General features: G+C 46.4%; 1 protein-coding gene across 1 annotated transcript in view; it reads right to left on the reverse strand.

Moving 5' to 3' along the window:
• The window catches only part of LOC118096274 (uncharacterized), a 25243-nt gene extending 16360 nt beyond the window's left edge, over window positions 1-8883 (reverse strand). Inside the window, exons 1-2 of the mRNA XM_035137854.2 lie at window positions 8009-8883; window positions 1924-2696 (exon numbers count right to left, since the gene is read on the reverse strand). Coding sequence (XP_034993745.1) covers window positions 1924-2696; window positions 8009-8171 — 936 coding nt within the window. The 5' untranslated portion in view covers window positions 8172-8883. The remainder of the gene's footprint in view (window positions 1-1923; window positions 2697-8008) is intronic.
• Between the last annotated feature and the right edge of the window lie 3504 nt (window positions 8884-12387).

Below are 12387 nucleotides of genomic sequence, written 5' to 3' on the forward strand. Positions count from 1 at the left end.
GAAATTAAGTTTGGGCAATTCAAGGGGATAAAAATGTTTTGGCACAGCAAATCCGTGTGTGTGTTTTTAATTACAGGTAGGTAGCCGTGTTGGTCTGAGTCGAAGCAAAATAAAAAAATTCCTTCAGTAGCACCTTAAAGACCAACTAAGTTTATATTTTGGTATCTGAAGAAGTGTGCATGCACACGAAAGCTCATACCAAAATATAAACTTAGTTGGTCTTTAAGGTGCTACTGAAGGAATTTTTTTATTGTGTTTTTAATGTGACTTTTGTGGTTGGGGACCAAAAAGTGTGGGACAATGATGGGAAGATTCATAACCTCCCTGCAAACTAATCAGGATGGTGGTTTGCACATAACCTCCCTTCCAAAAAATATATAGATCAGAATGAATGTTCAGGAAAAGCCAACATCATATAACCTCTAGAACAGTGGTTCTCAACCTTTTTTTGGCCATGCCCCATCTAAGCATCTCTAAAATCCTGATACCCCCCCCCCCCGTGACATAAAATTCTTATTTTTCAAAAAGTGAACTCCTATTCACCTGGAGGAAGCCTAAAAGGCCATTAACTTGGTCTAAACAAGCTTCCAAATTGCCCCCCCCCCAAAATCAAATTGCCCCCCTGTTGGGCATGTGCCCACATTGGGAAATATGGCTCTAGAAAATAAGCTTCGTGCAAGCACGTATTATTATTATTATTATTATTATTATTATTATTATTATTATTATTATTATTATTATTATTATTATACCCTGCCCATCTGGCTGGGTTGAATGCTCAATAAACAGGTGTTCTAGAAGAATGCTTAGTGTGGGAAGCCGAATGCAATTGCACTGGTATCTTTCAGTGGATTATTCTGCAGTTATTCTGGAGAATTTCCAGCCCTCCATCCAGAAACAGCTGGCTGGAAATCACATAAACAGCTCAAGGCAAAACACACTTAGAATCATAGAATCATAGAGTTGGAAGAGACCACAAGGGCCCTCCAGTCCAACCCCCTGCCAAGCAGGAAACACCATCAAAGCATTCTTGACATATGCCTGTCAAGCCTCTGCTTAAAGACCTCCAAAGAAGGAGACTCCACCACACTTCTTGGCAGCAAATTCCACTGCCGAACAGCTCTTACTGTCAGGAAGTTCTTCCTAATGTTTAGGTGGAATCTTCTTTCTTGAAGTTTGAATCCATTGCTCCGTGTCCGCTTCTCTGGAGCAGCAGAAAACAACCTTTCACCCTCCTCTATATGACATCCTTTTATATATTTGAACATGGCTATCATATCACCCCTTAACCTTCTCTTCTCCAGGCTAAACATACCCAGCTCCCTAAGCCGTTCCTCATAAGGCATTGTTTCCAGGCCTTTGACCATTTTGGTTGCCCTCCTCTGGACATGTTCCAGCTTGTCAGTATCCTTGAACTATGGTGCCCAGAACTGGACACAGTACTCCGGGTGAGGTCTGACCGGAGCAGAATACAGTGGTACTATTACTTCCCTTGATCTAGACGCTATACTCCTATTGATGCAGCCCAGAATCGCATTGGCTTTTTTAGCTGCTGCATCACACTGTTGACTCATGTCAAGTTTGTGGTCTACCAGGACTCCTAGATCCTTTTCACATGTACTGCTCTCAAGCCAGGTACAGCCTCTCTATTCGGAAACAAACACAGTGTGTGCAAACTGGAATAGAGAACAGAAAACTCAGAATAATCAACCACCGGAGCTGTAATTCTAACACCACAACTGGGAGTAAGCCCCATTTAATTCAACAGGACTTACTTCTGAGTAGAGAGGGTTAGGATTGTGCAGTTAAGCGAAATAACACCACCCAAGGAAATGGGCATTTCACTTGCCAAAAAGGTGCCTTTTGTTCTGCAATAACTAATTGAGGAAGAGTCTGGGCATTTCCTCTGAAGAGGAATCTTACCTTACTCAGCCTACAGCATTCGTCCATGTACTCATCCAAACTGTCACTTGTGGGGTATTTTCTCAGGGGGTGTCCCTGCAGGAGCATCTCTTTGAAGTTGTCTTTCCCGTAATCATCACCAGGTCTCTTCTCCTCTTCTGGAGCTTTAATGGGGAGGAAGGATTCGCTGGTTTTCTCTTCCAAGCGCTCTCCTTGGCTGCCACCCAAAAAAGACTGTTCAGAATATCCCCCCTCTGGACATTCAGTGCCATCCTCCAAGCAAACTGCGGGAGACTGCCCTGCGCGGTGTCCCGCTGCCGGTTGGCCATCTGAAATGCACAGACAAGCATCTACAGCGTCTTGGCACACTCTCGCGATGGCGTGGTCAGCTGCTGGAGAGGAAGAGGCGCTCAGCACCCCAGAGTCACAAGAAGGATCTCTGCTGTGGAGCACAAAGCTTTTCTCAGAGCCCTTGGGGGTCGAGGGAGAGTTGGCCCCACTCGGCAACTCCACACCAGAGTCTTCCGATTCAAACTTGGCTAATCTCAGCACCTGATGTTTCGGCGTTAATGTGTCAAGGCCAGGAAGCGTAGTAAGACACTCGACTTTCACTGGCGCGTCACATATGATGGCTGAACTTGCTGGATGCTCTGGGACGGCGCTTGATTCAGGAGGTCCAGGTTCTGTTGCAGAGTCGGAGGAGGTTGGAGGGTCTTGCCTTAGCCCTTCGCTTTGATTTATTATCTTCATATTGGTCAGAACCACCCTGCTGTCAGCTAGCGGGGCCCTTTTGCCTAATTTAAAAAGAGAGAGAGGACAGCCATAAAGTATCAGTGGCATACCGTGGGTTGCTGGCGCCTGGGGCGGGGCAAATGTTGCGCTCCCTTGATGGGCTGGGCAGCTGGGGTTGAGGCGGGTGCCGGGGGGCCCTTCCTCCTTTGGGCACTTTCCTGCCTGCCTCCCTCCTTGTTGGGTGGTGGAAGCCCCCTCCCCCTCAACCACCGTTCGGCCCAGACACTGGGATCCAGCGCCGAGGGCCTTCTGGCGGTTCCCTCTTTGCGAGAAGTGCATACCTGCCAAGTTGCTGTCAGAGAAATAAGGGACCGGGCCGGAAATAGCACACCGGAAGTAGCGCTGCCGCCATTTTGGAACTGGGCAGAGCATGCTCAGAAGTGACTTTGGATGCTGCTTTGCCCAGTTCCAAAATGGCCGTCGCGCCAGAAGTCGCACTGCAGCCATTTTGGAACTGGGCAGAGCAGCATCCAAAGTCACTTCTGAGCATGCTCCACCCAGTTCCAAAATGGCCGCCACGCCAGAATAAACCGGGGGGGAAACAAACAGCTGGAAAAACTGGGATTTCCCGGGGGAAACGGGAGACTTGGCAGCTATGGAAGTGAGGTTACAGGGAACCAGATAGAGGGCCTTCTCGGTAGCAGCACCCACCCTGTGGAATGCCCTTCCATCAGATGTCAAGGAAATAAGCAGCTATCCTAATTTTAAAAGACATCTGAAGACAGCCCTGTTTAGGGAAGCTTTTAATATTTAATGCTGTATTGTTTTAATGTTCAATTGGGAGCTGCCCAGAGTGGGTGGGGAGACTCAGCCAGATGGGCAGGGTATAAATAATAAATTATTATTATTATTACTACTACTACTACTACTACTACTACTACTACTACTACTACTACCAGGCTGGAACCCTTGTGGGTAGCGGGACGTGGGAGTGGCATACTGGCGGGCATTGGTGTGGGAGAGCTTAGGGCTGCCCTTGCATGCCCGAACATTGCCTGCCAGTCATAACTGCATCAGTAAAGGTATGAATGCACTGCCCGCAGCGACCACAGCTTGGCCTCAGCCTCCCCCTCTGCTGAAGCAGCCTCCTCCCCAGCCTTGGCCACCACTCCCACCAGTGCCCAGCATTCCCTGGCCCCCACCTGCTGCATCCTTGTCACCTCACAGGCCAGAAGAACCAGCCCCTCTCAACCAGCCCAGGGGGCAAGATCCACGCAGGCATCCAAGAAGGAGGCACCACTTCAGGTTGGGCGGCTCAGCAGGAAGGCTGGTTGTGCCCCCTCATAATTTTGTGCCCAGGGCCACGCACCCCGGCTCCCCATAAGCTACGCCACTGCAGAGTATTTCCATCCTTAAGGTCATCTCAGGACCCAGGTGGCGCTCTGGGTTAAACCACTGAGCCTAGGGCTTGCTGATCAGAAGGTCGGCGGTTCGAATCCCTGTGACGGGGTGAGCTCCCGTTGCTTGGTCCCAGCTCCTGCCAACCTAGCAGTTCGAAAGCATGTCAAAATGCAAGTAGATAAATAGGAACCGCTACAGTGGGAAGGTAAACGACGTTTCCATGTGCTGCTCTGGTTTGCCAGAAGCAGCTTTGTCATGCTGGCCACATGAGCTGGAAGCTGTACGCCGGCTCCCTCGGCCAATAATGCGAGATGAGCGCGCAACCCCAGAGTCGGTCACGACTGGACCTAATGGTCAGGGGTTATCTCATAGCTATCTCATCGCTATGTAATACAGTCCAATTATAGGGAGATTCAGAACTTTCTTGACCTCCTGTAATGTTTAATTTGTAAGATTCTCTGCCCACAGGCCTACATATTATGTAGAGACTGGTTGTAAATATTCAGAGAGAAGGGCCATGATCTTGACGCATGCTAAAAGCCAACCTCCTCACTAGCCAGTCAAGAAAAAGGTGGAGGAGAAAACCAGGCCCAGCTTATGCATGGAATTTTTGCATCGCTTATCTTGGAACTGCATCGCAGAAATCACAAATATTGAATATTCTCCTGCATCTCAAACTCCCTGTCTGTGGAAAGGTAGCACATTAGGGAACAGAGATTTAACTTAGACATCTAGATTGAATCTCTGCACCATTGTTGCATGTGTCATGAATAAGAATCAACAGAAGAAAAACTGCTATATGGAGCAGTGTGGGTCCAAAGAACATTTTCCGTGGCTGTGTTGTTGGGAGAGGGGGGAATTCAGTCAGGGAGCTCTGTGATTCATATTAAACAGGAAGGCAATCTTGTTTTTCTGCTGATAATATTGACTGTTTTTAATTTACTTTGAAATCAATGTGTTTTTGTTTTGGACCAAAATGGATCCTACAATTATCTCCAGAACCTCATAACATTAGATAAAGACTTGCGAGAAAGACAACAGGTTGGGTATTTATAAATGGGGATTTGAGGATTAGGGTTAATTCCTGGGTTCTTTGTTCCCTGCCTTCTCCTTCCCAGGGCACCACAGGTGGTCTTTCCCCTCAGCACACAACACAAACTTTTCACCTCATAAGTCTTATTTTAAACACATGGTGACATCTGCGTTTTCCGCCATCTCCAAGAAAATAGCCATTTCCTTTCTGAAACAATGGACATTTTCCACTTCTCCGATGGCTTCTGTCTCCTGCGGTGGGAAAGGGAACTGAGTAATCGGACACCCCTGAGAACACTGCTCTAAGGGGTCCGCGGCTCGGTTCCTCATATAGGCCGCTGGGCAACCTTCTCCAACAGAAGAGTTGGCTTCATCCTGCGTTGCATGTAGCAAGCAACTGTCATGCACAAACATTGTGTTTTTAGGCATACTCCTTGCTTAAGCATGTCATTTGCGAAGCGGTCCTCCGTTGTAGACTCACTGAGCAAGTGATCCCCCATGTTTCACACTTTGCAGAAATGTTAATGATGCTTCCATACCCTCCTCCCAACATTTCTCTGATGAAAATAGGGACATCCTATCCCAGCATCCTCAGCATCCTCCACCCATCTGACTGGGTTGGCCCAGCCACTCTGGGTGGCTTCCAACATATATAAGAAGTAACAAAACATTAAACATTAAAAAGCTTCCCTATACAGGGCTGCCTTCAGATGTCTTCTAAAGGTCTCCTTGGCTTGAGGGTTGCATAACTCATACCCTCCAACATTTTCTCAGATGAAAATAGGGACGTCCTAAGGAAATGTGGGACATTCCGGGGTCAAATCAGAAACTGGGATGGCTTCTGTAAATATGGGACCTGTCCCTGGAAAATAGGGAACACTTGGAGGGTCTGTGTTTCATTCATGTGATGTGATGGAAGACAAATACGCTAAATCTGGATGACAAAACTGGAACAGAATATATTATCCCATGTATTTATAAAGCGCTGTCAATATGTATGGTACTTTACACAGCAAAAGAAGCCAGGTCCCTGTCAAAATGGAAGGACTGGAAGGGATCTCATACAATGGGTTCCAGGTGCACAAAGAAGAATAGAGGGGTACGGTTTATTCAATCCAGAGAGATGTCAGGAAAAGGAGAAGGAAGGAGGTAGAGGCAACGGGGGGGGGGGAACCATACCTCCTTCTTCATGGTCTCAGTACAGCCCTATATTTGGGTTTCTGCCCGTGTAAAACAAGCTCCAGAACTTCTCAGAGCTGGACATCATCGCTTCAGTCTGGTGTGCCCTTATTACGTGAAGGAAGTTTAGAATGCTAACATTTGCCAGCAGGTGTCTACATTGGGGATTCGTTCACCTCCACAGCCTCAAAGGAGACTTTATTTTCAAATAGTTATCTGGCGCTTGTGTTGCTGCTGCTTCCGTTTCGTTCTGGGCGAGAAGACGGCTTATTCCAGTTCAGATTCTTCCTCTCTGGACTGGCCATGGCCCCGGAGTATTTACAAAATGTACAGCTATGGTTGCGGCACCCTTCACAGAACCATAGCGTTGCGGACTTGGAAAGGACGACAAGGGTCATGTAGTCCAACCCTCAGCAAGGCAGGAAACTTCCTGCCTAGAATTTGTCTTCCCATGCATAGATGACTCGACGCATCCATGCACCACCAACTGGCTGACTGAGTTGTATCTACACATTTATGCTGGACCCTCCTCAATGCTCTGGGACTCAGTGTTTTTTTCCACCTGGAAAAAATGACCCAGGCTGATGAGAAGGCCGAGGTTTGCACATTCACCTCCTCTGGTCCCTGCTAAATTCTTACAAGGTTCACTGAGTTGACTTAACTCCTATCCTGTAGTCAGTTGGAAATGTAGCAATTTTTCTAGCCGTGGTCAATGTCATCCCAGACCCTCCACTATCACCACGGGATTTCAGAATTACGCCGTAAACTAGGGAAAAAAACATGCTGGTCCTGGGATCGTTCACAGGCAGAAAGAGCTGCTGTCTTATAAGAACCTAAAATAAACTGAACAACTGATTATTGTGAGATTCCTGCCGACTGATTCTCCTTTGCCCCACCCCACACTGCATTGTTGCTATCAGGAAAAGGGACTGGGAAACTCGTGTTTCCCTCAATACTTTAATATTCTCCTTATATACTATGTATATACTATGAAGTATATCTGTGTGTTTTTCCTTTTCCAATTATTTGGTTTTTTTCTAACCCAGTCTCTATTCTAAATTAAAACTTGATCCCAGATTCACTACCTCAGCTATCTGCTCTATTCATGGTTTTATGACCAAGTTATAAGCCCTGAACACAAGTTTGAAATGTCCCATCAGGCAGCCTTGGGCTGTGGGAAAGTCAGAGTACCGGTAATTTGTGGTGACTAGAAAAGCAAGGAGGGAACAATCCGGGAATTTCACTTTCCTCAGCATTCGAAAATCCAGGTGAAACATTTTTAAAGGGGAGATCACAATCTGAAATCGGGGATCAGCTAAAGAACAGATGGCACATGGATCCCAAATATGAGACCCAACGTGCTTCAGACTACACCTTTTATTGGGTAAACCGTTTAAGCAGAGTTTGGTAGTGAGCTTTTCCGTTCAGATCTGGGCAAACGTGACTGACCCACATCCTTGTTCCAGGGATCCTCTCCAAAATTGGGAATTTTAGCTCTGTCGCCTAAGATAGTGCTTGCAATTCTATGACTCTATGTTCTTCTGGATTCCTGCGGGGATTTAGCATTCAGAACAGGTGGCGTTTGCCCGAATCTGGAATCCCGTGAAACCCACCCAAGGGGAGAGATTGTCTCCACAAGTCCAAGTACATTCTGCCCCAAACGCTGCCTCTTACATTTCTGCTGCCGTCCTAACTTGCTAGCCCAAACTCTCCCCGGTCTCCAAGAACCCACAAAACGCTCCCATCGCTTCCAGTTGCTTACCTTTCTTCCACGGCGCGCTGATGGAGAACGACTGGTGCCAGCTGAACATCTTGGAGGGGCTAAACATCTGGCCGATGGAAGCGCGGGCCCATGAGTTGAAGCCCTTCAATGACATGTGGGAATGCTGGTGGCTGAAAGAATCATGCTTCCAGGAGGAGGGCATTCCAAAGTCCCCAGAGGGTGTAGCAGCAGAGTGCTGGGTGGGCTTGGCAAGCCCGGCCTGTCATCTTTGGGCTCCCAGGAAGAACAGGGGAGGGGGGAGACTCACATGTTTTGTTTTCTCACCCTAGTCCCAAAGGAATGGAGGCAGGAGTTCTTGCTCAGGGGAGAAGGAATTCTCTCATTCCAGCAGCTGCGGCGGCGGCGGCCAGAGGGGGCTGTTCTTTTGCAAGCTGCGGAGTTGCAATCGCAGGCATTCAGCCAGCTGTGACATAAAAAGGGAGCAGCTCTCTGGAATGCATCTCCCTTGGTTGATAAGCCAAGACGACTGGAGGGGTTCGGACTACCTTCGCTATCAAGAATGCCCTCCTGAGAAAACAGAGATGCCAGTTTGTTTGCCCAATGTCAGGTTTTGATGTTTCTCATTTTTAAAATCTCAGCAGGGCGAGGAAACAGCGTAGAGTATTACATTTTTTCCTGCTCTCCTGGGCAATGCTTCTTCTTTGGGACCTCTCCTTCCACTTGTAAGATCCTACCGAGCTGTGAAAAAGTTTGGGGACGTTTAGACAATTCCCCCCACCCTCAAGGGCCCAGTGAGGAAGACTACAGTGTTTATTTCTTTCGCTTTCTCAAAGTCAATCCCGTAATGTTTTCTTTTTTGAAAAAAGAACTCAGGGTAGCCAACAGCAGCGCACAAAATTAGGAAAAATATACCGTTACAGCAAGCCACATATAAACACATGTTTGTAAGTCCAGCTTTCCTTTCTTTGCCTGGGCTCAATGGCAGGAAGGAACTGCTGCAGGGGACCCACCCATCCTCTTCCCTTCTGAATCCACATCAGGATGAGGGCAATGGAAAAGTGGGGATCTGAAAAAGAGAATCTCAGAGGTCCTAGGGGGGCCCACCAACTTGTGTGCCCCCCCTTCTCCCTGGGGGCCTTCAAGATCCTAGCCTACGGAATTCAATTCAGAAATAGGTTAAACAAACACACCACCACAACACAAAAGCGTATTCCGGTTATATTTTGCTGCCTTGCAATTTTCACTGCTACCACAATGACTGGAAATGGAACAGCAGGAAGACTAGGGAATCAAATGCACAGCTAGCCCTATCACTAAAGGGACAACTTCTTTCTCCTTTTTAGCCCAATTCTAACAGAAGTCCTATTGAATTCAGTGGGGCTTACTCCCAGGAAAGTGGGCTTATGATAGCAGCCGTACCAATTTTACGTGCAATATAATAGAGGAGTAAAGAAAGCCGTTTCATTTGTGGCGGAGCTGGCTGAATGTTCATACTAAATCAACCCCTTCGTGTTGGTCATTACTGCGTCCATTTTACAGACAGAGAGCTGAGAAAAAAGAATTGCTCGTGTTGACCCAATAAGCTAATACCTGAGCAGAGATTCAGGCTGTTTAGCATTCAAGATGTACTGAACTGCGATGTGATACGTCCGGGTATCACTCATAAAAATGGCGTCCAGGTGGATTTTTTCTAAATGTCTGGAGAAAATCCCCATCTAAAGCTTTTATACTTCCATATCACCTTGGCTTGGGGATTTCATAACTCCATACCTTCCAACATTTCTCCGATGAAAATAGGGACATCCCAAGGAAAAGCAGGACATTCCGGGATCAAATCAGAAACCGGGACGGCTTCTGTAGGTCTGGGACTGTCCCTGGAAAATAGGGACACTTGGAGGGTCTGCAGGGATGGTGGGAGTTGTAGTGCCCTTCATCTCAGGAGCAATCCCTTGAAATAAGGGACTCAGCCTATGAGGGCTCAAGTCTACCCTTGGTCTCCTATCATCGTCTAACCCAGAGATGGCGAACCTATGACACGCATGTCAGATGTGGCACGCAGAGCCCTCACTGTTGGCACGCGCCCCATCGTCCCATTCACACTTTTGTTGTTGTTTCCCCCCCCCATTTGTTGCTACAGCTTGTCTCTGCTGTTAAAACCTGGATCCTTTTTTGTTGTTGTTGTTGCTGGTAGCCAGAGATTGGTTTTTTAACCCTTTCTGTGCTGTTTTTTCTGGCCCTTTGGCAGACGATGACTGGGTGTAACAGCGTTCGTTTTTTAACCCGTTCTGTGCTGGGTTTTTTGGCGCTTTGGCAGAGTATGTCGATGCTGCATGTTAGTTCCAGCGAAGGTATTATTCGTCATTTACTTCTGTTCTCTTCCCCCCCCCCCAATAAGTGCAGCAGCTTTGGGGCACCCCCCCAAAAAAAAACAAAGCAGCTTTTGCGCACACACCCCAAAAAACCTCCAAAATTTTGGTCAGTAGCTCCCCCCAAAACAGCTCAACAACTCTGGGCACTTTGAGAACAATAAGGAGTTTTTGGTTTGGTTTGGTTAAATAATTAGTTTTTGGTTTATTAAATACAATTATAAGGGACCCAGGTGGCGCTGTGGGTTAAACCACTGAGCCTAGGGCTTGCTGATCAGAAGGTCGGCGGTTCGAATCCCTGTGACGGGGTGAGCTCCTGTTGCTTGGTCCCAGCTCCTGCCAACCTAGCAGTTGGAAAGCATGTCAAAATGCAAGTAGATAAATAGGAACCGCTACAGCGGGAAGGTAAACGGCGTTTCCATGTGCTCCTCTGGTTCACCAGAAGCGGCTTTGTCATGCTGGTCACATGACCTGGAAGCTATGCTCCCTCGGCCAATAATGCGAGATGAGCGCGCAACCCCAGAGTCGGTCACGACTGGACCTAATGGTCAGGGGTCCCTTTACCTTTAAATAAAATTATACATTTTTGTTATTTAAACTATAAATATTGTGAAATTATGGTGTTTTTCTCGAAGTGACACACCACCCGAGTTATGCTCAGTTTTGGGGCGAATTTTGGCGAATTTTGACACACCAAGCTCAAAAGCTTTCCCATCACTGGTCTAACCAGCTCAAGCAGCCAGTGTCCGAGTGCTAAGAATGACCGCTTGATTCACTGTCCACACCCTGCCCTGGAGAAGAGCCTATTCCCTGAAAGAAGGGTTATAATGGCATCGGTAATATATTGACTTCAGATCATTTCACACACACATTTTTTATACAAATTAAAATACCAATTTTCACATCCTTGAAATATCAATGACTTCCCTTCTTTTCTTTCCATGGTTCGTTTTGCATATCATAAATCCCTGCATCTTTTACAAAAACTACGGTAAACCATTCAATCTTCCATTAATACATCCATCAAACTTCATTTACACTGTTGAATTTATCTTAGATAGATAGATATCTTTATTTTGGCTATAAGCCCACAGAAATAAAAATAGATCAAAAACATAAAACGCACATACACATAAATAACATGTAACTACATAAATAACATGTAACTACCCGGTATAAAATGATTACACCACCACGTATAGGGGGCGCAATCTTTAAATATCACATATGATTACTGATCGTAAATCAAATAATATGTTAAAATTCAAAAATCATGGAGCATTCCAGTTTGCCTTTTGTGCGAAAGAACTGAAATCAGTAATTTTGCCAGCTGCAATGTTCTGTGCGGGTCATAGTCTTGAAGCACACATGCTAAATGGGACTCAGATGGTTTAGCCGCCATCTCCAAAATTATTGGATTTAGAATGCTGGTCCGAGCAACAGTGGTTGAATTTATCTTAATGCTGCCAACGTTCTCAGGTGTACACAATTCCCCCCCCCAATATATTCAATAAATGTTTTCCAGTCTTCTTGTTGTTCTCTAATTCTATATATTAAATCTACAAGCTGTGCATATTCTGTCAGCTTAGGTTGTCATTCTTCTATATTTGGGACCTTGCGGGTTTTCCATTTGGGGGCTAACGAAACACGAGCTGCAGCAATAGCATACATAAATAACCCTTTTTTTGACACCTGGGAAATACATTCTGAATTATCCCCAACAGAAAGGACTCTGGGTGTTGTTGTTTTTTGGAAAGTACTTTTAAACATTTTTTTCAGTTCATTATAGATTATTTCCCAATACTCTTTTACCCTTTTACAAGTCCATCACATGTGAAAGAACATTCCGTCCACCTCTTTGCATCTCGCTTTTAATATCTCTTTCCCTTTGAGCTCTCTACAGCAACGTGCATCTGCGTGGAACGGAATAAAATTATCCTGCTGGTGCAAGGACGAGCATTGCTGCCACAGGCTTTCTGCCCCTGCTTCATACCCATGCCATCCCTAAATCTATGGGCATAGCCGAGGGGGAGGGGGGTAGCTCCCCCCCCA

This window comes from Zootoca vivipara, chromosome 5, assembly GCF_963506605.1.
Source record: "Zootoca vivipara chromosome 5, rZooViv1.1, whole genome shotgun sequence".
In the NCBI taxonomy this organism is placed as follows: Eukaryota; Metazoa; Chordata; class Lepidosauria; order Squamata; family Lacertidae; genus Zootoca; species Zootoca vivipara.